Source organism: Oncorhynchus kisutch, linkage group LG29, assembly GCF_002021735.2.
Source record: "Oncorhynchus kisutch isolate 150728-3 linkage group LG29, Okis_V2, whole genome shotgun sequence".
NCBI lineage: Eukaryota > Metazoa > Chordata > Actinopteri > Salmoniformes > Salmonidae > Oncorhynchus > Oncorhynchus kisutch.
In genome coordinates, this window is record NC_034202.2 from 9,093,234 (window position 1) to 9,118,533 (window position 25,300).

Sequence of the window (25,300 nt, forward strand, 5' to 3'; positions counted from 1 at the left end):
CCTTAAAGCAGAGAGAGACTTCAGCCTGGGACAGGGACATGTTGAAGATGTCAGAGACGTTGCCCATCAGCTGGTCAGCACACACTCTGAGGACGCGGCCAGGGATGCCATCTAGGCCAGCAGGTTTGTGAGTATTCACTCTTTGAGAGTTTTCCTCACGTCAGCCTAGGAAAGCGAAAGCACCTGGACGTCCGGAACAGACAGTCTCCCTGGATGGCTCGATATTGTCTGCCTCGAAGAAAGCATAGAATGTGTTAGGCTCGTCTGGGAGGGAGACTTCGGTGGGCACCACACAGCTGGATTTGCCTTTGTAGTCCGTGCTAGTCTGTGGTCCTTGCCGCGTCTCTGAGTTGTCGAACCGGCTTGCCTTGTACGTGTCGCACGCCGCCGAGTCATCGGAGTTCGTTCTGCGGACATTGAATGATGCAGTATGGGCTCTCAGCATGGTACGGATATCTCTGTTCATCCAGGATTTTTGGTTGGGGTATGTCCGGATTGTTATTGCGGGTACATCATCCTCAGCACAATGAAGCCAGACTAAGTCAGTAGCACATATGGAACGATCCAAGCAGAAGTTCTCCTTCAAATGTTGATATTTTGTTGCGTTGACAACCAAACACAATTCAGTTGGTCTACAAATTAATTATTTATATATTGCATTCACGTCTCCATCTCAACCAAAAATCTAAGTTAAAGAATAGGCCTAAATCCAATGTAATCAAACTTTAAATACATTTATTTCATTTAGACATATTCTCTAACTTTGATTCTTGGTTGAGATTTAGACGTGAATCCAACATACAGTATTAATGATTAACGTGAAGATACAATTTTAAATCAACCAAAGCTAGAAACCCTATGCCAATATGTGGTGTCTAATTTTAGTTGAATCCTGGTTGAACAATAGCCATTGATTACTTGGCAACTGCTATATAGCCCTAAATAGTATCATTGATGATATGACTTAAGTATGGTTACATTTCATTTGCTGTAGTAGATCTATCCTTTGGAATGACTTGGATTGCAACAGTGAATATACAGTATTTGGTTATTAAGAGTTCTCTCAATTATCATTCTCACGATAGCACATTGGTAGTAGTCAGTGACAAATATAAAAGCCAAGCAGGGCTTGGTTAAAACGCTGGATGGGACACCAAATCAATAGTTGTAAACTGTCCAGTAGGTGCTGCCCAGCCATTTGTTTTAATGATAGTGGATGTAAGGTTGAAGGTTTAACGTTGTTTTCAAGTTACAAATGCAACATATTGTAATACAAGGTTTGTCTATGTGGAAAATGGGTTATACTTATGACATAATCACGTGGACATAATCCATACGGAAAATGGAAACGCCGTCTGGTGAAACACTGGAGTTGAGTGCAACGTCCTTGAACCATGTCTCTGTAAAAGCCAAAAGAGACAGCATTCCGAGGTTCCTCTGCGATAAAAGCCTTTACTCCGAGTTCAAAGTTTATTTTCCAGGGATTGGACATGGATACTAGGAAGAGAAGGCTGTGTGGCCCGTCTTTTTGGTTTGGAGTCCCCCTTTGGTTACGGTTCTTCGTCTTGGTCAGCAGCAATAGGTACACCTGCTATGCGGGGAACAAAGGTGTAGATGCAGTATTCTAGATCTGGGAGGCTGAGAGATACAGTAGCTTCCGATTTCATGATCGATACGTGTTTTACATTTGTCATTTAGCAGACGCTCTTATCCAGAGCAACTTATTTGTCATGCGTAGGAAATTATTGCGCCAACATTCTTAGCAAACAAAGTAACAATTAACGCAAAATTAGCCATGAAAAAGCCAAGTCGAGCAGGAACAGGCAAGATGCGCACCCTCCTCAGCACTGCCATCCTCTACCGCGGGTGTGTGTGTTAGCCAGCAGAGACCACTGGGATAGAGAAGGCATCTGGGGCTCCGTCCCAGGCCTGTCCCTGTGTTAAAGCAGGTTTAATAAGGACGTGGACACAGAGCTGCTTAGAGAAACTAACTGGGCAGATAAACACAGTGACTGGCTTCTCCTGAAGGAAGGTTTTTAATGAAGTCCCATAGTCTCTCTGTGAAACCTTTTAGTTGCAGAGACTAGAGGGGGGATAGCCAGAGGTGCTAGGTCAGCTTCATTACTCCCAGCTGCCTAAAACTCTGCCTGGCCTGGCTCCCTCGGCATTACCCTCCCTTTTAGGTCACATATTAATAAACACAGGCAAACACACAACAGACCCTGGAAAGAGATACTGTCAGACCCTATATAGTTTCTATCTGGGTTACAGAGTTTACGCAAGATTCCACACTCCATGGCTGTGTCACCAAGGGCACAGTCAGATGGAACAGAGTAAGGTTGATTTAGCCATTGGTAACCTGTGGAATAGACACCAGCTGGAATGCGGTTTTAACCAATCAGTATTCACGACAAGACCCACCCGTTGTATAATTTTGACTAGAGTCCTATGGGCCTGGTCAAAAGTAGTGTACTTTTTTTACAGATCCCTCTCTGCGGTGTCTGAGGGGCTCAGTCGGACTCCAGTTCTGTCACCATAAGAGACCATCACTCTAACCCTTAACAGTAGGAACACACACACACAGAGCTGACTCTAGTGCTGTCTGTGTCCATCACTCTACCCCCCACACAGCACAGTACAGTAGGGCTAAACGAGGCCGTTAAATGGCAGCAGAATCTATCATCACAGCGTGGTGGTGGCCAAGGTGGTGTGTTGTGTTCTGGCCCACTAGTTCTGCCCTGTTGGTTCTGATCACAGTAACGAGTAGCTGTTGTTCTAACTCTCCAGCTCCACCACGGTCCCGTTTCACCACAGGGAACTCTTCCACGTCAACCAGTATAGCCAAAACAAGAAACATTAGCCCTGGCCCCTGGAATTAACAGCGTGGAAAAGTACATTAGTCAGTCAGTCCTTATCACCGTCAATGTAAATAGCCATGGAAGTGCAGGCTTCCTCTGAGTCAAAGGAATAAAAGGACCAGTGTGCTACCAGGTGGACCAGAACCAGAGAGTCGGTTCTAGTAACAGGGTCGGCAATGAACCAAAAGGAGGCCATACGGCACTGAACGGAATTATCAGCCAGAACAGATAGCTCTTACCACACGTGTTTATCAGCTCTGATGAGATGGCCTGTTTGGCCATGTTTACCCTTTCTAGAATGACTGTCCATTCCAGATGGTCATAGTGAAAACTACAGGAGGGACCAGTTGCCTGGGGCAGACGTCGGGGAGTCCTCATTACCTCCAGCTCGACCTGGAAGCCATTAGGATCAGTCAGGGTTTAGGTCCTGGGTGACTTAGTGCGGTGGATCTGCATCTGAAACTACTGAGGCTATTGGAGTTTAGGGTGTGTGTGTGTGTGTGTGAAGCCATCCGGTGCAGAAGGGGAGTTTAGGGCCTGTGAGTGGAGTGATGGTAAAGAGACGGAAGGAGAGGAGACATGAAAGTGAAGTGTTCCCATTTGCAACCAAGGAGAGGACGGGTGGATGAGGAGAGGGGGAAGAGAGGAGGAGGACAGGTGAAAGTGGGGAGTTCAGAGTCGAGGAGATGTGAAAGATCAGACACAACGAGTGTGTATCTGTTAACAAGCCTATCCTTTCCTTCATGTGTTGCTGTTGGACAGTGGTAAGCATGCTTTAGTTCAGTACATATTTTATTAAAGACACACAAACACACCTGATTCAACTTGTCAACTAATTGCCAAGCCTTCGGTGAGTTGAATCAGGCGTTTTTCTGGGGCTACAACAAAATTGTGTACTTTTGGGGACCCAAGGACTGGAGTTGGGAAACACTGCTTTAGTTGATGTGCTTGGTCAGCCTTGTAATATTCAACACTGGCACACTAACATTACAGGATACAGCAGGACCCCTACAGTACACTGACACACAGTCGACCCAGGATTCAAAGGGGTCCATTTGTGTCAACTAACTGCAACCAATTCTCTGCACAAGCAACCACGACATTTGCAGAACTTATGACCTCAACAAAATCAGCAGTAGGTTGTGTTAGCAGTGACACTGACATTTACCATAAGTCAAACGACCAACTTAAAATGGGGGGAGAGAGGAAGGGCAAGGAGAAAATGTCCTCCTTGAAGATTCTTTCTCTTAATCTCCCCGTCTCTCTGCTGTTGGACCAGGCATCAATGGGAGTCCAATCTCTAACCTGCCAATTTAAATAAATGATCCAGACCTTGGCTTTGCTGATCATTTGTGGACCTACTCCAACACAGTCTAGTGTCAATCCCTCCAAGCCTGTCCCCTTGACAACAATTCCTCGTACACCAGTCCCCCTTCAGCCTTCCCCAGGTAGAAAACAAGATCTGTAAATACAACCATAATTCTAAGCCACCGGGCTTTGGATAATGGTGGGGCTCCAGAGTGTGTGTGTGTGGCCATTAAGTACACTGCAATCAGTCACACTGATTGCAGTGTGACTGCAATCAGTCATCAGATCTCTTATATCACAACTGCACCACCGAGAGCATCCTAACGGGTTGCATCACTGCCTGATATGGCAACTGCTCGGCCTCCAACCACAAGGCACTACAGAGGTTAGTGCGTACGGCCCAGTAGATCACCGGGGCCAAGCTTACTGCCATCCAGAACCTCTATACCAGGCGGTGTCAGAGGAAGGCCCTAAAAATGGTCAAAGACTCCAGCCACCCTAGTCATAGACTGTTCTCTCTGCACAGTAAGCGGTACCGGAGCGGCAAGTCTAGGTCCAAGAGGCTTCTAAACAGCTTCTACCCCCAAGCCATAACATCCAATCAAATGGCTACCCCAGACTATTTGCATTGCCCCCTCCCGCTGCTGCTACTCTCTGTTATTATCTATCCATAGTCACTTTAATAACCACCATAATTTGCTAATAAATTCATAAAAAATCCTACAATGTGATTTTCTGGATTTTTTTTCTCATTTTGTCTGTCATAGTTGAAGTGTACCTATGATGAAAATTACAGGCCTCTCATCTTTAAGTGGGAGAACTTGCACAATTGGTGGCTGACTAAATACATTTTTGCCCCACAGTACATATTACCTCATTTAACCGGTGCCCCCACATAGACTCTGTACCGGTACCCCCTGTATATAGCCTCCACATAGACTCTGTACCGGTACCCACTGTATATAGCCTCCACATAGACTCTGTACCGGTACCCACTGTATATAGCCTCCACATAGACTCTGTACCGGTACCCCCTGTATATAGCCTCCACATAGACTCTGTACCGGTACCCACTGTATATAGCCTCCACATAGACTCTGTACCGGTACCCACTGTATATAGCCTCCACATTGACTCTGTACCAGTACCCCCTGTATATAGCCTCCACATTGACTCTGTACCGGTACCCCCTGTATATAGCCTCCACATTGACTATGTACCGGTACCCCCTGTATATAGCCTCCACATTGACTCTGTACCGTAATACCCTGTATATAGCCTCCACATAGACTCTGTACCGGTACCCCCTGTATATAGCCTCCACATTGACTCTGTACCGTAACACCCTGTATATAGCCTCCACATTGACTCTGTACCGGTACCCACTGTATTTAGCCTCACTATTGTTATTTTACTGCTGCTCTGTAATTATTTGTAACTTTTTAATGTTTTTTTCTTAAAACAGCATCGTTGGTTAAGGGCTTGTAAGTAGCATTTCACTAAGGTCTACACCTGGTGTCTTCATCATTTCACTGTAAGGAGTTGTATTCATTATTTCACTGTAAGGTCTACAACTGTTGTCTTCATTTCACTGTAAGGTTGTATTAGGCGCATGTCACAAAATACCATTTGATTTGATCACGACTGCAAATAAAGACAACCTGGAACCTCAACCACAGGGTTGTGTTTCACCAAGCAGGATCGATCAGCTAACTAGGTAATACTAATCAAATACTTATTTTCTGAATGGGAAAGAGAACATAAGTTGAATACAGAGTTAATACGTCAAGAATATTTTGGAAAGTGAACTGGCAAACTCATTGATCCTGCTTGGTAACATACATACAACCTGTGATCAATGAGGAAAAGGAAAACAGACTCCCGTGTTATAGAAAGGCACGAGTTGGACCGTCAACAGTGGTCGAGTAGTCTCATCCACCGGGTCTTTAATGTACAGAAACACACACAAAAAGAACACTGTCAACTATCAAACACTGCTCTCCAACCTCTGGCCATCTACCACATGGCCCTCATTACAGAGGGGAGGTAAAGACATGGGGCGATCCCTACGGGATAATAACACAACGAAAACAACAACAAACAACAACTGTCTGTTTACAGAGAGGTCCAGGAGGCCATTTTAACAACTGAATTGTGAAAATGGCCACCAGGAGAAGAGGAGGAAAGAGGGATGGAAGATGGAGGCTTGTGTTGTTCTCCAGAGAGGGTCCTTGTGTGTCACTACAGTCCGTTATCCACACCCCACTCAAATGAAACTGGGGGGGGGGGAACAACGGTGTCCCATGCAGGCCTCCTCTGCGATCGCGGTCTCATAGTGCTGCCATCTTCTTCAGTCTTCCACTAGGAATCCCACAGTGCTTAGCGTGCGGGGAAGGGCAGGCTGTTAATCGGAGAAGAGGATGGAGAGGGCCATGATGACACAACAAACCGCCACGTACGGACTCTTCCTCTCACCTGGTGGTGGGGGGGGGGGGGGGTTCAGAGGGGATGATGGGAGACTTCAGAAGTTAACATGGAAATACTCAATACTTTCAAGGTGTTGTGAATAACCCTACGACAACACTAAACCAAGACTGACTAATAAAAGTGTAAGCAACGTATACAAGGCCATCACAAGTCTTCTAGAGCTGTGTTCTAGATGATAAAACTATTGATTATGTAACAAACAGTGTACCTATTCTGGAACATTTCCAAAAGATACCCAAGAACCTGAAAAGAGGGGAGAGATATGATAATTAGCTACATACTGTTGTAAGTACTGTTTTAACATAACCAGCAATGTTTTAAAGTGGCAATCAGCAGTTTAAACAAAGCATTCTACCCGCTCGTTTGGGTAAAAAGCTTAGGAATGGGCCTGGAGAAATGTAACCATTCAAATTCATAGACAGAGGTATGGATGCAAGGACTGACTAAGGCTGTTATGGTGACCATATTGCCACCACACCGGTGGTCACGAGTCATGAAGGCATTCAAATTCCATGTGACCGTTTAGTCACAGTATTTAGGCTTCTTCAAGCTCGGATGCTCATTTAGTAGTCCACCAAACTTGCTAACTGCCTGGTACTCAGCACTCTAGTGTCCCTCTAATCACTGACATACATGCAAATGTATCGAAAATCTAGTCAAACACTTCCTGAGAGCCAATGAGCTCAAGTTGCACAACATTTCTATAGGCTATGCAATTACGTGAGAAAACAGAATGATGGCCTCTTAAAAAGAGGGGGATCTCATCAACTTTTGCCATTTAAGTGCATAGTTGACATGCATCCCCCCCCCCCTGCCCGTTTTGAGACGGGTGCATGATAATGGTCCATTCTAAATCAAAACAAACACATATACTAAATAATATATGTAAAGACACAATTAAATCAAGAATAGTCTGATGGGTGAGAATATTAGCCTATCACTTGTGAATGATGCCCAGCGTAAGGCAAGAAACAATGCATACCCTATTTTTTGCGACTTTTTCAAATCATAGCTGCACACCTCATGTAGCCATAGGCATATACAGTGCATTCGAAAAGTATTCAGACTCATTGACTTTATATACATTTTTACATTAGGCCGTATTCTAAAATGAAGTAAATATATATATATACTTTTTTTAAGCATGGTGGTGGCAGCATCATGATGTGGGGATGTTTTTCAGCAGCAGGGACTGGGAGACTAGTCAGGAACGAGGGAAAGATGAACGGAGCAAAGTACAGAGAGATCCTTATTAAAAACCTGGTCCAGAGTGCTCAGGACCTCAGACTGGGGCGAAGGTTCATCTTACAACAGGACGACGACCCTAAACACACAGCCAAGACAACACAGGAGTGGCTTTGGGACAAGTCTCCGAATGTCCTTGAGTGGCCCGGCCAGAGCCCAGACTTGAACCCGATTTAACATCTCTGGAGAGACCTGACAATAGCTGTGCAGCGATGCTCCCCATATAACCTGAGAGCTTGAGAGGATCTTCAAAGAAGAATGGGAGAAACTCCCCAAATACAGGTGCCAAGCTTGTAGCGTCATACCCAATAAGACTCAAGGATGTAATCGCTGCCAAAGGTGCTTCAACGTACTTAAAAGGGTCTGAATACCTATGTAAATCTTTTTTTATATTATATTTGCAAAAATTCGAAAAAACTTTTTTGCTTCGTCATTATGGGGTATTGTGTGTAATTGATGATGGGGAAAAACAATTTAATCCGTTTTAGAATAAGGCTTTAACGTAACAAAATGTGGAAAAATTCAAGGGGTCTGAATCATTTGAAGGCATTGTATGTTTTGATAATGTTTGTATCACAACTAAAGTGGCCAAATCACTTCTTAAAATGAAGCACGTTAACACAACGGGTGTAGAGTGTAACTGGCATACATAAGCAGCACGTGAGTTTGAAGAAAATGAACCTTTATAATAAAAGCATTCAAATGCATAATCGTATTAGAAGTCACTTTTGATAATGGTGTTTTCCCGCTCGCTAATGGAACATTCACGCTTATAGCATATGCCATGTGCGCATTGCTGTGCTCAAAATGTGAAGAAATAGTCTAATAGTTTATCAACATTAAGCTAAACATTCTGATCTGCTGCGTGTGGTTGTATTCATTTGGGATCCATCTCATCCCACAACTGTCCCAGTATTTATTTCTTGCACAGAATAGGTCAACTTTTGTACTATGGGGGATAGTAGATTGACCAAGGCTAATGCTTTTGCTGTTCATTAGGCATACTCATCTTGTTGGCTGCCGAAAAGTAAATGTGGACAGTTCTTCCAATATCTTCAACATGCGCCTCGGAATTGGATAAGGACACTCGCAGTTGCATCCCTGATGTTTCTGTCTTCACTTGTAGCCTATGAGAAAGACCCGATCACATGACGGAGAGCCATGTGAGTGAGAGGTGCTTTGGAGCAAGCAGAGAGAAGGGAATTATAATTATTATATTCAGCCCAAGGGGACAGCCACCGCAAAAGGCACAACAGCCACCTCAACATTTATTTTTGTTAGGTGCATCACGGCCACACAAAGGGAATGCCGCATGGAAATTAGAGGCATTTTCAAGTGCTTGTCAAATTGTGAATGAGAGACTGATGAAGTGTGTACAGCCTGTAAAAAAAACCAAAGCTGAGCTCACACCTTTCATGCTACTTTTTTCAAATCTTTAGAGTCACGTCATGCAGCCTTAGAATGTATTAGAAATCTAAACATATAGCCCGACGTTTGTATCACAACTAAAGTTAAATTAATAACTCTAAATTAAGCATTATAGGAGAATAGCCGCATTTGCGCACTCCCTCACATCGTTTGGAGAAAATATGATTTATATTTTATTCAATTGTATTCTTCATACTATAAAATAATGCCACGGAAGTCTAAGAAAATCTTGTCTGCTAAATGAACTAGTGTTGCCCACAGCCATATGGCATAGTCAGATCAGTACCTAACATAAGGACAACTCAGAGTATTATATTCTGTTCTTCTGAAATAGACTACATTTTCTTCATATCATGTTTCTTTAGACCCGTCTAAAATAAATAATGGATTCATTGTGAAGGTGTAGACTATATTACATGGATTTATTAGACTTAGACTAATACTAATTAGATGTTCTGAAGGTCTGCATCAGTGGCTTGTAGGCTGTGTGGAAGACAGAAGATGCTAAAATGTGTTTATGTTAATTAAGGGTCAATTACCATGAGACCGGAAGTTATCTGACTGACCATCCATATTTTCACAAATATAGTTTTAACCATGTTTTGAGTCTATACAATTTTTGTTTAGACTTGCTTTTTTGGAATAAAATAATAATAAAAATAAAACAAGCTTATATATGTGAGAGAGAGACAGAGATATTCGGGGTTCTGATGGGGTGCGACAGTTGAACTAAGCTGATGAGACATTTATAAGTGATCTTCTTCAAGAACCAATGGGTACATGACATGAATTTATATGTCCAAAAATGTATGTAGCAACTACAGATTGCCCCTCGAAGGAGCAAACTTGCAAAGAGTAGCCCAAGAGAGAGAGAGATTGAGAGACACAGATCTACACCGAGTGTACAAAACATTAAGAACATCTCCTTCTATGATATAGACTGACCAGGGGAATGCTATCATCTCTTACTTATGTCACTTGCTAAAGGACAGGTTCACCCATGTTGAGACCCATATTGTTTTTGTGCATCTCTGAGTGATGTTCTACCGATTCCCGGGGTCATTTCATGTTTTTATGTGTATCCGAGTTATTGGCGTTCAAGCCGGCAGAAATCCGGCCGGTATTACGTAGCGCCATGATAAAGTCGCTCTCACTACACTGGAAGTCAATAGGAATACAGCATTTAGTTTACGAAAACGTCCATCATACATGTCAGATTTCAATATTGGCCGATGTCATAACTCAGGAGGGCGTCTTCTCTCGAATGAGCCATTGATCATATTTTTGCGATACTTCTACCGCGAGAAATGTGTCATTTAACAGAGGGTCTGGCACATTTTTCCTATTCGTCTGCCTCTTTAGTCCAGGGTGGATATCATGGTGCAGTTGCCAGAGATACTATAGAAATGAGATAGGAATCCAATGAATGAAGGAACGTATAAAGCCCCACCCAGCAGCAGACTGTCGACCAATCGCGTTATGCTGTGTCGCACAGTTGCTAAGCTAATCGTCACGCGGTTGCTAAACTAATTGTCACGCAATCCCTTCTCAAAGTCCGTGTATATGTTGAGAAACAAGCTTATTTTCTTCTAAAGTAAGTCATGTCAAAATTCCAAAGCTATACGATGCTACAGATAGCAAGTGAATTATCTCACACCCAGAAAGGATTTGTAATGTTGTACTTCTTGTTGACGAAATTCGTGCTAATATTGGGTTTTTGAGCAAGTGCCCAATAGACTCCCATTAGGGTTGGGCAATATATCAAATTAATTTTATTAATTTGATATATGTTTTTGCGTGATATTCCAGGATGATCAATGGAAAGCTGGAGCTCAATTTCAAGTCTCATTGCAAAGGGTCTGAATGTTATTCTACAATGTAGAAAATAGTAAAAATAAAGAAAAACCCTTGAATGAGTAGGTGTGTCCAAACTTTTGACTGGTACTGTGTGTAAATAAGGTGTTTTTTTATTTGTAATACATTTGCCAAAATTTCTAAAAACCTGTTTTCACTTTATCATTACGGGGTATTGTGTGTAGATTGATGAGTGGGAACAAATTATTTAACCGATTTTTGAATAAGGCTGTAACGTAACAACATGTGAGAAAGTCAAGCGGCTAGTTCCGAATGCACTGTATATCGTGAATCACACAAGTTTGAAAAAATATTTTTAGGCCACATCGCAATGCCCTAACTGTGTGTAGCTACGTTTGCTAGCTAGCCTGCTAGCCCATAGAGAGAGCATTGCGGATTTTCCATGATGCTACCAACCTTATAATAACACCAAATTTAAACATTTGAATGACAATTTTTGTTTCCCCTCACAAAAAATATTGTTGTCACATATTAGTGTTATTTAACACTGTAAATTAAAGGAATAAGTGGTTTTGGATGAGTTTTTCCTTTAATTCCACTTTAGTCAGTGAAGATGAAGAGACAGGTTAAAGAAGGATTTTTAAGCCTTTTTACAATTGAGACATAGATTGTGTATGTGTGCCATTCATAGAGTGAGTGGGCAAGTCAAAAGATTTAAGTGTCATTGAACGGGGTATGGTAGTATGTGCCAGGCACACCGGTTTGTGTCAAGAGCTGCAACGCTGCTTGTTTTTTTTTTTACACTCAACAATGTCCCGGGTGTATCAAGAATGGTCCACCATCCAAAGGACATCCAGCAAACTTGCCAACTGTGGAAAGCATTGGAGTCAACATGGGCCAGCAACCCTGTGGAACGCTTTCCACACCTTGTAGAGTCCATGTCCAGACGAATTGAGGCTGTTCTGAGGGCACTGTACAGTGGATAGGTCCATATACTGTGCACATTTTTTTTTGGGGGGGGGGGCTAGCACTACACAGCTGATTCAAATCACCAACTAATCATCAAGCTTTGATCATTTGAATCAGCTGTGCAGTGTTAGGGCAAAAACCAAAACGTGCACCCGAGGGCTTCCCAGGACCGAGTTTGGGAAACCCTGTGTTAGAGGTCAGAGTGTAGACGGCATGTAAGTTCTCCTCGTCGAGTCTGTCTCCACTGGAGAGGCTTAAACCCACAACAGAGCACACTATCCAGCTCTCCATTCCTCATCGTTGTCTATCTGTCTGTCGAAGGGGTTTAGCACCCCCAGAACAGCAACTGCAGACAGAGCGTCACAATGGTTCAGCCAGCACTCCTACACCCCCCCAAAATCCTTCCTTCTCTTCTCTTTCTTTAACCAACAGAGGATCAGTGGCTTGTCTAAACACACACTCAGCACCAGATCACTTCTGATACCCGTCCCCGTAGAAATAGAGATTAATAAAAATAATAAAATGCATATCCAATGTTTGGGTTAGTAGAACACATTTAGAAAGCGGGACAGATTGGCCTTTTGTCTTTCACATAATGACAGATAGCATATCATGGTGCTTTTCCCTAGGTTTCAAAGTACTTACATTCTGTGGGGGCATTCCATCCACCACAAATGTATAACATCCAATTTCCCAACACGAGAAATGAGACCAATGGGAAATGGGACTCCTAAGTACTAGCGTAAATAGTCTGTGGCCTGTTAGACCACCATATATCTGTCATCCAGCTGAGCCAATCTGCCATTGGTTTATAAACACTAAGCAGTCAGTCATCAGTCAGAGATTGGAGGGTTAGGGCTCCAATTTCCCTCAAGGCCCCATTCTGGGTCCCTCCCGACACACACACACACACATACATACATACACCCCAACAACAACACAGGCCTACATTTTTCTGGGCATTGGGCAGTGAGTGAGTGAGTGGCATGTTAACACCAGCACTGTAATGCCCAGGCAGTTTGTCAGTCTAATTTGTCTTGGAGAGTGTGTGTGCCGACCTCAGATGACTGGCTCACAATAATTCCCTAATTTCCCCCTAACCCAACATGTGGCACACAGCTTGTTGCATTAGCCTCCCTCACCCACTCAGAGTTGGGAAAAGAGAGAAAGAGTTGCATTAGCCTCCCTCACCCACTCAGAGTTGGGAAAAGAGAGAGAGAGTTGCATTAGCCTCCCTCACCCACTCAGAGTTGGGAAAAGAGAGAAAGAGTTGAGGAAAATTGAGGAAGAAAAACTGAACTGTTGTTTTTAATCAGCCCCCCCCCCCCCCCCCCCCCCCCCAAGAACAGCATTGAACCGATGTGATGTGTATACGCTGTGGTCCCAAACACCACACAGCTCTTATTCACTCACTGCTGAGAGGATTTAGAAACAGTCACTTATCTAGTTGGTGACAGTCGTGTTCATTACAGCTGGTAGCCACAAACAATTCCTGTCATCTTCAATGGAAAACAAACACACAAAGTTCCATTCTCCTTCCCAGAGCATTACATAGATGAAAAGGAATACAGTCGACAAAGCCAGAGGATCTGAGTAGAGTGCTACAGATCTGAAGAGGACTCTTTTGAGGTAGTTAGCTGGCTACCCAGTGTGACATTTGGTCACACCAACTCCCATTTATCCTGAATGAAGTGTCTGAGCTGCGAGTTGAGGACCAATGAAATCAGATTCCCTCCCTCTCGCACAGATTGCTCATCGCCCCGTTAATTTGAGGAAGACTACTGATTAGATATTTTTATTAATCAACGTTTGTGTGTGTGTTAAAAATTATCATTTTTTAAATACCCGTCACTTTACAAATGTAGTAATGACAATGCATTTGAAACTTCATGCACAGTAGAACGTTTGTATGACTTAATACAATTATTTTATGGATAGGAGTGTGTGTGGGGGGGATGCTTGTGTGTTGATCTCGGCGCATGGAAATGTGGCACTGACTCGCTCATGGATTGATGTTTCAGCACTGTCTGAATGAAGACAAAGCCTTCGATTAGCCGTGTGCAACAGGCACGTGCAGTTACAAGCCTGCTAGAGTTAGCGGCAGGCGGATGAACAATATGCACCGCTGTAGTACGGATGAAGCCTGAGCTGCAATGTGAAGCGAACTGAAGCTTTGGAACACTTTGAGCAGATCTAGCTTCCTTAGCAGTATACCCTTCTGGGCTGTGGAAGGGTAGCTACAGACTAGGACAGTAACTCAGCAGGATAATACCGTCTTATTCTTCTCTGGCAGGCTAGGGGCCAGCTATGGTTCTGAGGTGTGACCTAGAGCTTTAGTTCAGTGCAATAACACTGTCTGTACGTACCCGGTCTTGTTCTTGTCCAGGAGACTAGGGGTCATGGCTCTGAGGTAGGCACAGGTACAGATGAGCAGTAGGATCACTGTTAACAGGCTCTGGAAGTTAAATATGGCAGACTGGAGAGGGAATGGGAGGTTATTACTGGTTCAACATCCATCGTCACTCTAGGATGCATCTATGACTCCACAACCTGGGTAGCTAAATCATAATGTATGTAATACCTATTGCAAAGTCATCAAATAAGTTTCAATCACAGCTAAATACAAAAAAAAAGGCTACTTCAGGGCTGTTAGTTGAAGGCTTTTTAGGTTGTCAACACAAGTTTCCAGGTGTATTGTGTTAAACGTTGGGCTTTCGCTCTCTTTCAGTTGGACACGTTCCTGACTGAATGAGGGAAATCTAGACTTATAACTGTAAAAGACAACAGAACGCACTATTCTGTGGATTAATCAAGCTAGCTGGCTACTACTAGCTATCTACTATAGATTGCAATAGGAACGTCTTGTAAAACAGGGATAACGTTACCACTTCCATATTAGACACAAAACATGTATTTATTTGGAGGGTGACGTTAGTTAATCTACTTCTTCGATACGGTTTAATAGCGGTTGGCATCCAATACATGTTACATCACCGCCACCAAGTTATTTAATGAAATGTTATATTTAAGAATTGAATTAAACAATTTACCATGTCGGAGCTAGGTATGCTAGCTAGCTAGCTGCTACGGCGCCACCTCACACTTCCGTAGCGTCGTAGACAGATTACGTTGTACGGAACAAGGAAGAGACGAACTGAAACTGCGGCGTCTGGCGATTTAAACTAGATTTAACACCGGTTGTAGGTTTAAATATCAGAAGTCGACCATCGGATATTAAAAGACACAACCAACTATCTAAAGAAGGCTAGTGCAGTTTGAGGTAGGTGGGACACTGACGTACTTGATACATGTTCAAATGGCCACACGTGTGCTGTGCTACGTTGCTTGAGCTTTGTTTACAAACAAGTCTGATGTATGTAAACACACAACTCTAACAATCAACTTTACTGACTTTATTTTGTCCCCATTGGGACATTTTGTTGCAGTGTCATGTACACGTTTTAAAGTGGCGTTTAAATACAAAACACATTGACAATACAACTTTCATAACAGTTACATACCAATAAAAAGAGACTAGCCTGCTAGCCTTACTGGGTCGATAGGAACATTAGCCCGAGCTATTTAGGAGGGATATCACACCTGGCACAAATTATTGTCTAGTTCTGTTTTTCTTGCCGATGGGTGCCCTATACCTGCGCCTAGAGGGGAGTAGTTCAAAGTCAGAGGACAGAGGGTGGCTTTGGTATAAAATTGGTGCCATTAAGACTCATTTAGCAACATAATCGGCAGAATGAATAATTACAACCATGGCATTCAGTAATGATGGCCAATGAAGTAGATTACTATGATAATATCATGTTAGTGGAGCTTTGTCATGCATTCTGCTCGCACCACGTAACATGGCCCAGTCCCAAATCAACCCTTAGACCCCACTCTAGTGTAGTCTACCCTTACCCCACCCCAGACACTTACTGTAGGCTACATGCTGGTGCCAATTGCCTGTCTGTCAAAACAAAATAGAACCTAAAAGGGAAGATAATTCCCAAAGCCAAAGATCGGTGCATCTACATTCTCCATCTCTACTTTAATGGTGTTGTTTTAGTGACTGAATGTAAGAAGATAGGAATTGAGGAAATTCTGAGACCGAGGTTTCAGTACAGGTGTGAACAGGAAAGGGGAGTGACAGAAATATGTGTCATTGCTGGCTGGCAGGGGTGTGGGTACAGGTGTTACTAGGGATTAACGAATGACTATCGAACAGGGTGTCAGATGGGTGGGTTAAACTCCATGGTTCTCCTCATTTACAATGCTGCACATCTGAACTCTCATCGCGGTCACTGAGCTCTAATGTGTGCAACTTGGTGTTACTGACTGTCACTGTGGATGAGTATAGTGACTGGTCCAAGGGGAGGGGAGGCAGAGCGTTTTACTGTTTGGCTGGCATCTAACGCAGGCTGTGCTGCCAGCCTGCCAAGAGAATGATGAAATAATGTCCATGAGCTAATTAGCAGGACTGCACTGTCATTTTCACATCCACCCACTGGCGGCAGGTAGCCTAGCGGTTAAGAGCATTGGGACATTAACCGAAAGGTCAAAATCCCAAGCTGACTAGGTGAATTAAAAAATATATGTCGATGTGCCCTTGAGCAGGGCACTTGACCCTAATTGCTCTGGATAACCCTAATTCGCTCTGGATAAGAGCGTCTGCTAAATGTAAAGGTAAACAATGATCACGATTGTCACAAATATCCCAACTTTGTTTTATTTCCAATACTTTGTTTAGAGCCAAACAGAATTACAGACGGAATGACCTCAGGTGCCTGTGCTGTTTTTCTGCAGGTGTGAGATGCATGTGACGGTGCGTGAGGTCTGTATCTCCTCGGAGTCAGAGACTTCCTACTTCCTGCGAGTGGAGTGGAGGGGGCGGGACTTAGGCTCTGGCTTCCTGTTACTGCTCACCGATGGACAGAATGCATGGAGAGGAGAGGGTAAACACACACACCTGACGAACACGCACGCACAAACATGACCACACACCTGTCTAAACCTGAATCTTCCTTTCCCTCCCTCCCTCCCTCCCTCCCTCCCTGTCTGTAGTATCAGAGGATGCAGTGAGGGAGGAGGCTGAGGAGTTGGAGATGCAGACAGATCGTTACATCCAGGACCTCCAGCAGGCCCTGACTGGGACTGGACCCTCTACTGACTACAGCTTCACCTTGACCCATAACCCCGGCCCAATGGCCAACATGACCCTGGCCTACGAGAAGGTGCAGAGGGACATCTCGGTGAGTGGCGTGGCGATGTGTTTTTTTGCCCCAACAAGTTTTTAACGACTATCCTGAACCTTGACCTTTACCATAGCCCTTAACCCTATCAAATGTTTTACTTGTGGTATTTATTTGACCTGCCATCCATCATGTGATATCTGATCTGTGTACAGTGTCGCATGCACTTTGATGTCGTCACTAGAATGAACACGGATGATGTTTGTATATGATCTCATCCTTAAGAGTTGTTCATGGAAGTGAGAGTGAACTGTGTCTCCCATAGCCTCATGTTGTATCTCGTATCATATCTCATGTCCCCAGTTCCTCTCAGGACCCTCTAACTACCACTAATTGAGCTAATGAACCCAGGAAGATATTCATGTAGTGAAGCGCCGCTGTAGGAGGTTACCATGCCGTAGAAGTGTTGTTTTTATTGTTAGTAACTGTAGTCTTCCCTTCCCATAGCTGTTATAGGCTAGGGGTATTAAGCCCTCCAATAGGATTAGTGTCATATAACTGTAAAAACAAACAAAATGGAGGCCAGTGGTATGATGAAATACAGGTAGTTATTATTATTCCAACAGTGGAATATTCGTCTCTCATCTTCACAGTATATTAGAACACACAAGTCAGTCAGGCAGTCATATCAACAGCGGGGTTGTATTGGATCCTTCAGGAGTGTGTTGTTGTTGACCAGTGATGACGTCATCCTAAGATATTGTCTTCCTCCGACTCCCTGCTTCGACAGGAAAATTGTACTGTAGAATACGATCACTATGGAGGTAAAACACACACGTAGCCAACTTAGTGACAGTCCGTGTGCTCAGAGGTCAACCCCACACACACACACACACACACACACACACACACACACACACACACACACACACACACACACACACACACATACACTTTGTGCTTTGTTGCCATAGTAATAGGGTAATGACAGAATGTAACTCCTAGTGCATGTGTTTCAATAGAAAAGGGAAATGAATAGGACTGACTGCTTCAGAAATGAGAGTTTTGGACCAGGACGTTTACGTTTACAGAAGTTTCTGTGATGCATCATCCCAGATGAAAAAGTCCAAACTGTTTTCTGTTGCTCAACAGTTTATAAAAAGATGAATTCATTCATCATAGAGATATGACTCATTATCAAATGATCCAAGTCTAATGGCTGGTCTTGCAACAGCAGTGTGTGTGTATGCGTGTGTGCATGTGTGCGTGCCTGTTGTGTAATTTCTGCAGAGAGTGAGCGTTGATTGACACCAGCTGTAAGAAGAGGGCGAACCTTACAATACTCTTGTAGAACTGTATACTGTAGAACCATATAGAACCCTGTAAAACAGTCCTGGATAAGGAGAATTAGGAACATCGGGGTGGTTGTTGTTTGGTAGATGTGAAGATGGGAAGGTGATCCTCCTCTTTTTACTGCACCTCACTGGCCCATAGCAACAGCCCCAGGAAGTCTCCCACATCGCTGCGAGGGTATTATCACCATTACCATACCAGCAGTGATGTGTAACCTCAAACAGCAACATGTACTTGACAATAAACAGTCATATTATGGCCCACGGGGCAGCCATTTTCCACTAGTCAGTGGGTTTCCTCGGATCAATGATATTGTGCAACTTTACATTTGATTTTCATTTGGGAGAACCATTCAAGCATTTTTATAGAATGTGAACTGAATGTTGTTGACTTCTCATTCTTTCCGTTTTCCTCTGTCATCTCTTCTTTATCTTCTTGTTGATTTTGATGCAGTCTGTCTCTCAGATCTTGTTGAGAGTAGCTTTGTGTGTGTGAGGATGTGGAATCACAGGTCTAAACGACCCCCTGAACCCGCTGGTCATTCCCTCTGAGACCAGCTTAGAAAACCAACTCCAGAACCAGCATGTGGATCCATTTCACAAGGCCGCAGAGCCAGACGGATTAACATGACGTGTACTCCGAACATGCGCTGACCAGCTGGCAAGTGTCTTCACTAACATTTTCAACCTGTCCCTGACCGAGTCTGTAATACCAATATGTTTAAAGCAGACCACCATAGTTCCTGTGCCCAAGAACACTTAGGTAACCTGCCTAAATGACTACCAACCCGTAGCACTTACGTTTGTCGCCATGAAGTGCTTTGAAAGGCTGGTCATGGCTCACATCAACACCATTATCCCAGAAACCCTAGAGCCACTCCAATTCACATACCGCCTCAACAGATCCCCAGATGATGCAATCTCTATTGCACTCCACACTGCCCTTTACCACCTGGACATCTGTGGATCTGTTGAGAATGCTATTCATTGACTACAGCTCAGCTTTCAACATCATCGTGCCCTCAAAGCTCATCACTAAGCTAAGGACCCTGGGACTAAACACCTCCCTGTGCTTCTGGATTCCTGGACTTCCTGACGGGCCGCCCCTAGGTGGTAAAGGTAGGGAACAACACATCCGCCACGCCCGATCCTCAACATGGGGGCCCCTCAGGGGTGAGTGCTCAGTCCCCTCCTGTACTCCCTGTTTACTCATGACTGCATGGCCAGGCACGGCTCCAACACTATCAAGTTTGCAGACGACACAACAGTGGTAGGCCTGATTCCACAATAACGACAAGACAGCCTATAGGGAGGAGGTCAGAGACCTGGTTGTGTGGTGACAGGACAACAACCTCTCTCTCAACGTGATTAAGACGTGATTAAGATTGTGGACTACAGGAAAAGGAGGACTGAGCATGTCCCCATTCTCATCGACGGGGCTGTAGTGGAACTATCATGGTCCAAACACACTAAGACAGTCGTGAAGAGGGCACAACAAAGCCTATACAAATCCAATTGTATTTGTCACATGTGCCGAATACAACACGTGTAGACCTTACAGTGAAATGCTTACCCATAGGCCCTTAACCAACAATGCAGTTTTAAGAAAATACCAACAAAAAAAGTAAGCGATAAGAATAACAAATAATTAAAGAGCAGCAGTAAATAACAATAGAGGGGCGATATACAGGGGATATCGGTACAGAGTCAATGTGCAGGGGCACAGGTTAGTTGAGGTAATATGTACATGTGGTATAGTTATTAAAGTGACTATGTATAGATAATAACAGAGAGTAGCAGCAGTGTAGAAGGGGGGGCAATGCAAATAGTCTTGGTAGCCATTTGATTAGCTGTTCAGGAGTCTTATGGCTTGGGGGTAGAAGCTGTTTAGAAGCATCTTGGACCTAGACTTGGCGCTCCGGTAATGCTTGCTGTGGAGTAGCAGAGAGAATAGTCTATGACTAGGGTGGCTGGAGATTTTGGCAATTTTTAGGGCCTTCCTCTGACACCGCCTGGTATAGAGGTCCTGAATGGCAGGAAGGTTGGCCCCAGTGACCGTACGCCCTACCCTCTGTAGTGCCAAGCAGTTGCCATACCAGGCAGTGATGCAACCCGTCAGGATGCTCTCAATGTTGCAGCTGTAGAACCTTTTGAGGATCTGAGGAGCCTCTCCTGAGGGGGAATGAAGGACCCTGGTACTAAACTAGAGGTCGACAGATTATGATTTTTCAACGCCGATACCGATTATTGGAGGACCAAAAAAAAGTAGATACCGATTAAAATCGGCCGATTAAAAAAAAAATATATATATATATATATATAATACGGACAATTACAACAATACTGAATGAACAATGAACACTCTTATTTTAACGTAATATAATACATCAATAAAATCTATTTAGTCTCAAATAAATAATGAAACATGCTCAATTTGGTTTAAATAATGCAAAAACACAGTATTGGAGAAAAAAGTAAATGTGCAATATGTGCCATGTAAAAAAGCTAGTGTTTAAGTTCCCTGCTCAGAACATGAGAATATATGAAAGCTAGTGTTTAAGTTCCCTGCTCAGAACATGAGAATATATGAAAGCTAGTGTTTAAGTTCCTTGCTCAGAACATGAGAACATATGAAAGCTAGTGGTTCAATATTCCCAGTTCTTCAATATTCCCAAGTTAAGAAGTTTTAGGTTGTAGTTATTATAGGAATTATGACGCATCGACTATTTATCTCTATACCATTTGTATTTCATTTACCTTTGACTATTGTATGTTCTAATAGGCACTTTAGTATTGCCAGCCTAATCTCAGGAGTTGATAGGCTTGAAGTCATAAACAGCGCTGTGAAGCAAGCATTGCTAAGAGCTTCTGGCAAATGCAGTAAAGTTAGAATGAATGCTTACGAGCCTGCTGCCGCCTACCACAGCTCAGTCAGACTGCTCTATCAAATCATAGACTTAATTAGAATATAATAAAGACATTGTTGGTTAAGGGCTTGTAAGTAAGCATTTCACTGTAAGGTCTACTACACCTGTTGTATTCGCCGCATGTGACAAATGAACTTTGATTTGATTTACACCAGGACTGTGTGTGTGTGTGTGTGTGTGTGTGTGTGTGTGTGTGGTCTATGTGTGTTTAAATGTGTGGAGGTGAATGGTTTTCATCACCAGTAGATGGACCAGTGTAAAGAGAGTCCCTGTAATGACAGACTGTGGCACAAACCAAGGTTCACCACAACACCATTATCTGCTGGCCAGTGAGCTCACCACCAATACACTACCGCTGAGTCCCTCACAGCAGAAGCAGCAGCGTTTGTGGTCACTTTAGGAGCCACCCAGACACCACAGTGATGTAGTAGCGACAGTCTCTACCCGAATAGGTTCTTATTCTCTCCAGTAGTTAGTCTCTGAGTTAGAGAGAGAGGCCAATACAGAGAGATTATGAAACTGTAGTTTTTCTACGACATCGAATGGAAGCTCTGCTCGAGTACAACATTCCAGAGCCAACTTGGTCCATCATAATACCGGCCAATAGTGTTTGGGGCCAAATCATTATTGACCAATCGTTTTACTGCCCATGTCTTTACCGGCCAACCAAGTAACTGTCCATCTCGTTAAGGTGGGCACGAGTATATGTGTGTGTTTACAGGTGCATATATTAACTCTCTCCCTTCCTCAACCCCCCCCCCCTTCCAGTTCTGCCTGGGTTCTGTGTTGCTGGGTAAGATTCCAGAGCCAGTGGAGGAGGTTAGAGCGTTACTGACTCACGGTCTAGAACGTGGAACCGCACTGCAGAACCACAACCACTTACTAAAGGAGGAGAACCACAGGCTCAAACAGGAGCTACAACACATCAATGCAGAGTAAGACCACACACACACACACACACACACACACACACACACACACACACACACACACACACACACACACACACACACACACACACACACACACACACACACACACACACACACACACACACACACACACACACACAAAGAGCTCACTTCCCTCCTCTTTAAGAGTCATTACCCAATCCCCAAAACTCTCTACAGGGTAGGACCGCCACTGTATGTTGCATTGTCTAGGAACTGATTTTATGAGTGTGTGTGTGTGGCTGCTGAGGATGGAAAATAGCTCTGAAAGTGGGCCTTAATGACGCACAGACCTGAGAGGTCAAGATCGAACACACACACAAAGGATGAGGGAACCCCTCGCAAGTGAGTGTTGAGGGCAGCTCCCCTCACCTAGACTGAATCCATGTGTTTCTAATCATCTCACTGCTGTAGTTTCTCTGATTCTGAAATAGAATATAGCGGTATTTGGTTGCGGAGGGGGAGGAAAAATCTGTCGAGGTTCCCTGGCAACCAACACCAGACGCAACAAACCTTAACCTTGACTGGATTCAGAGGGAAAGAGTGGCTTTTGGCTGCATCAGGGCTGGAGATTTCGATTATGTCCCCTTAGGTTATGTTATGACATAAATGTCCTATAAATGGCACAGTCATATTTCTATCCATACCAAGCCAGGGATTGTTGCTGTAAATACATTTTATTCCATTCCCTTGTAACTCACCCTAACCCTGCTTTCTGTAAGCTCAAACACGACCTGTGTGTGCGTGCGTGTGTGTAGGTTGCAGCGGTTTGTCAGTGGGAAGGAGACACTCGAGTCAGAGCTGTACTCTCGCTTCACCCTGGTGCTGAATGAGAAGAAGGCCAAGATACGCAGTCTGCAGAAGAACCTCACACACCTGCAGGAGACCAGGTACATAGTACACACACGTCCCCCATCTATGACCCAACCTAACGTTACCCCACGGGGGGGTCTGACCGTGAGGAACCCCTCAAGGTCACAGGATATCACTCATAACATTTCCACCCTCCTCTGTAATAAAGGGGAATGACCAAGAGGGTTTGATTTATCAACGTAGCTTCCTTAACCCCTTCTGATATGTCCCGATGGTTTGGTCTTGGTGATTTGGCCATCTGGTGGCACATGCCAGTATGTAAGTGATGAAAGGTGTTATTTAGGTGATGAGAAAATATACAACCTATTGGTACCACATTTAATCCCATACTGTTCAATATAAACTGAATACCAGGCAAATATACAAATGTACCCGGGGCGGCAGGGTAGCCTAGTGGTTAGAGTGTTGGACTAGTAACTGGAACGTTGCAAGTTCAAACCCCCGAGCTGACAAGGTACAAATCTGTCGTTCTGCACCTGAACAGGCAGTTAACCCACTGTTCCTAGGCCGTCATTGAAAATAAGAATTTGTTCTTAACTGACTTGCCTAGTAAAATAAAGGTTAAACATTATTTTTTTTAAATAGCTGCCGACATAGTGTCTGTAATAGGGCGTTGGGCCTCAGTGCTCCTTGGCGTAGGTTCTGCAAGTGTCTGGATCTCTATTGGAGGGATACGACACCATTCTTCCAATGGGAAATTCTATACTTGGGTGTTTTGTCTATGGTGGTGGGAAACGCTAACTCGGGCGCCGCAATAGAATATTCCATAAGTGTTAAATTGGGTTGAGATCTGGTGACCGAGACAGCCATGGCATTATGGTTTATGTCGTTTATGCTCATCAAACCATTCAGTGACCACTCGTGCGCTGTGGATAGGGGGCACAACCATGGTAGCCAGAATAATGTCCAAAATAATGGCATGCCCAGCATTTTTATTCATACATGAACATTAGCATAATGGGGTGTTAATTGCTTAATTACCTCAGGAACCACACCTGTGTGGAAGCACCTGCTTTCAAAATACTCTGTATCCCTCATTTACTCAAGGGTTTCCATTATTTTGCCAGTTACCTGTACTCCCAGGATGCACAACCTTCCCAAGTTGTGATCTTTAACACGTGCATGTGCGTCTGTATATCTCTCGTCTCTCTAACAGGGAAGAGGGAGAGAGCAGCAGTCCAGGGAAGGGAACGAAAAAGACGACAGGACAGACCAGAGAGGAGGATGAATATGAAGCGAGCACTGATGATGCACAGTTACAGCCTGCTTCTATAGAACCCACCCAGGGTAGGGTATAACCCCCTCCACACACACACTCACACACACACACACACACACTCACACACACACACACACACACACTTACTTGCAGTTATATGGAGCAGCTGAGTGGGTTTTATCTGTAGGTAATGGTTGGAAGGGAAAACATTGAGAAGGATCTGAAGGAGATGGAGTGTGTGTGAATGAGTTGGGGTCGACCCCTCAGGTGCCCCCTCAAGTTAACCCAAAGGAAATTCTACAAATATTAACTTGTGTAATGAAGAAACAAACATTCAAGTGTCCTAAAAGCTTGTTGAAAGTAAACTTGTCACTGGCAGTGTGTTTGCTTAGTGGTCTCGTAGTGATGACACCAGAACATGTGTGATCTCCCTCCTGGAGAGTGTTTAGAGCAGATTTACAGTCAGATGTTACTCTGAGTTACATTAGAGCTGTGTGTGTGTGTGTGTGTGTGTGTGTGTGTGTGTGTGTGTGTGTGTGTGTGTGTGTGTGTGTGTAAGCGATAGTTGTGTGTGGTCCCCCGATTGTAGTCTCTAACCACTATCTCAGAGGAGGTGGCCCTGAGGGAAGAGTTGGAGGGTGAAAGGGGTGGTTGACTAGGAATGATAATAGACCTCACAACAC

The 25,300-nt window shown here is 43.9% G+C and overlaps 2 protein-coding genes across 2 annotated transcripts in view; one reads left to right on the forward strand and one right to left on the reverse strand.

The window, feature by feature from the left end:
• Nucleotides 1-6,052: 6,052 nt before the first annotated feature.
• On the reverse strand, nucleotides 6,053-15,286 carry tmem167a (transmembrane protein 167A). The gene is made up of 4 exons (XM_020465538.2): nucleotides 15,161-15,286; nucleotides 14,477-14,586; nucleotides 6,862-6,896; nucleotides 6,053-6,641 (listed from the first exon to the last, which is right to left on the reverse strand). Exons 1-4 carry the CDS (start codon nucleotides 15,161-15,163, stop codon nucleotides 6,571-6,573), a joined length of 219 nt encoding a protein of 72 aa, XP_020321127.1. The 5' UTR covers nucleotides 15,164-15,286; the 3' UTR covers nucleotides 6,053-6,570.
• The window catches only part of xrcc4 (X-ray repair complementing defective repair in Chinese hamster cells 4), a 31,182-nt gene continuing 20,700 nt past the window's right edge, over nucleotides 14,819-25,300 (forward strand). The window contains exons 1-6 of the mRNA XM_020465537.2: nucleotides 14,819-15,390; nucleotides 16,911-17,059; nucleotides 17,169-17,356; nucleotides 22,344-22,510; nucleotides 23,284-23,415; nucleotides 24,555-24,685. Coding sequence (XP_020321126.1) covers nucleotides 16,918-17,059; nucleotides 17,169-17,356; nucleotides 22,344-22,510; nucleotides 23,284-23,415; nucleotides 24,555-24,685 — 760 coding nt within the window. The 5' untranslated portion in view covers nucleotides 14,819-15,390; nucleotides 16,911-16,917. The remainder of the gene's footprint in view (nucleotides 15,391-16,910; nucleotides 17,060-17,168; nucleotides 17,357-22,343; nucleotides 22,511-23,283; nucleotides 23,416-24,554; nucleotides 24,686-25,300) is intronic.

What these genes read in the sequence shown, in the direction of transcription:
- tmem167a (XM_020465538.2), bottom strand. An exon ending in CTGGACAAGAACAAGACCGG is followed by an intron (nt 6,897 to 14,476) that starts GTACGTACAGAC and finishes CCCTCTTTTCAG; the next exon opens with GTTCTTGGGTATCTTTTGGA. An exon ending in TTGGAAATGTTCCAGAATAG is followed by an intron (nt 6,642 to 6,861) that starts GTACACTGTTTG and finishes CCCCACCACCAG; the next exon opens with GTGAGAGGAAGAGTCCGTAC.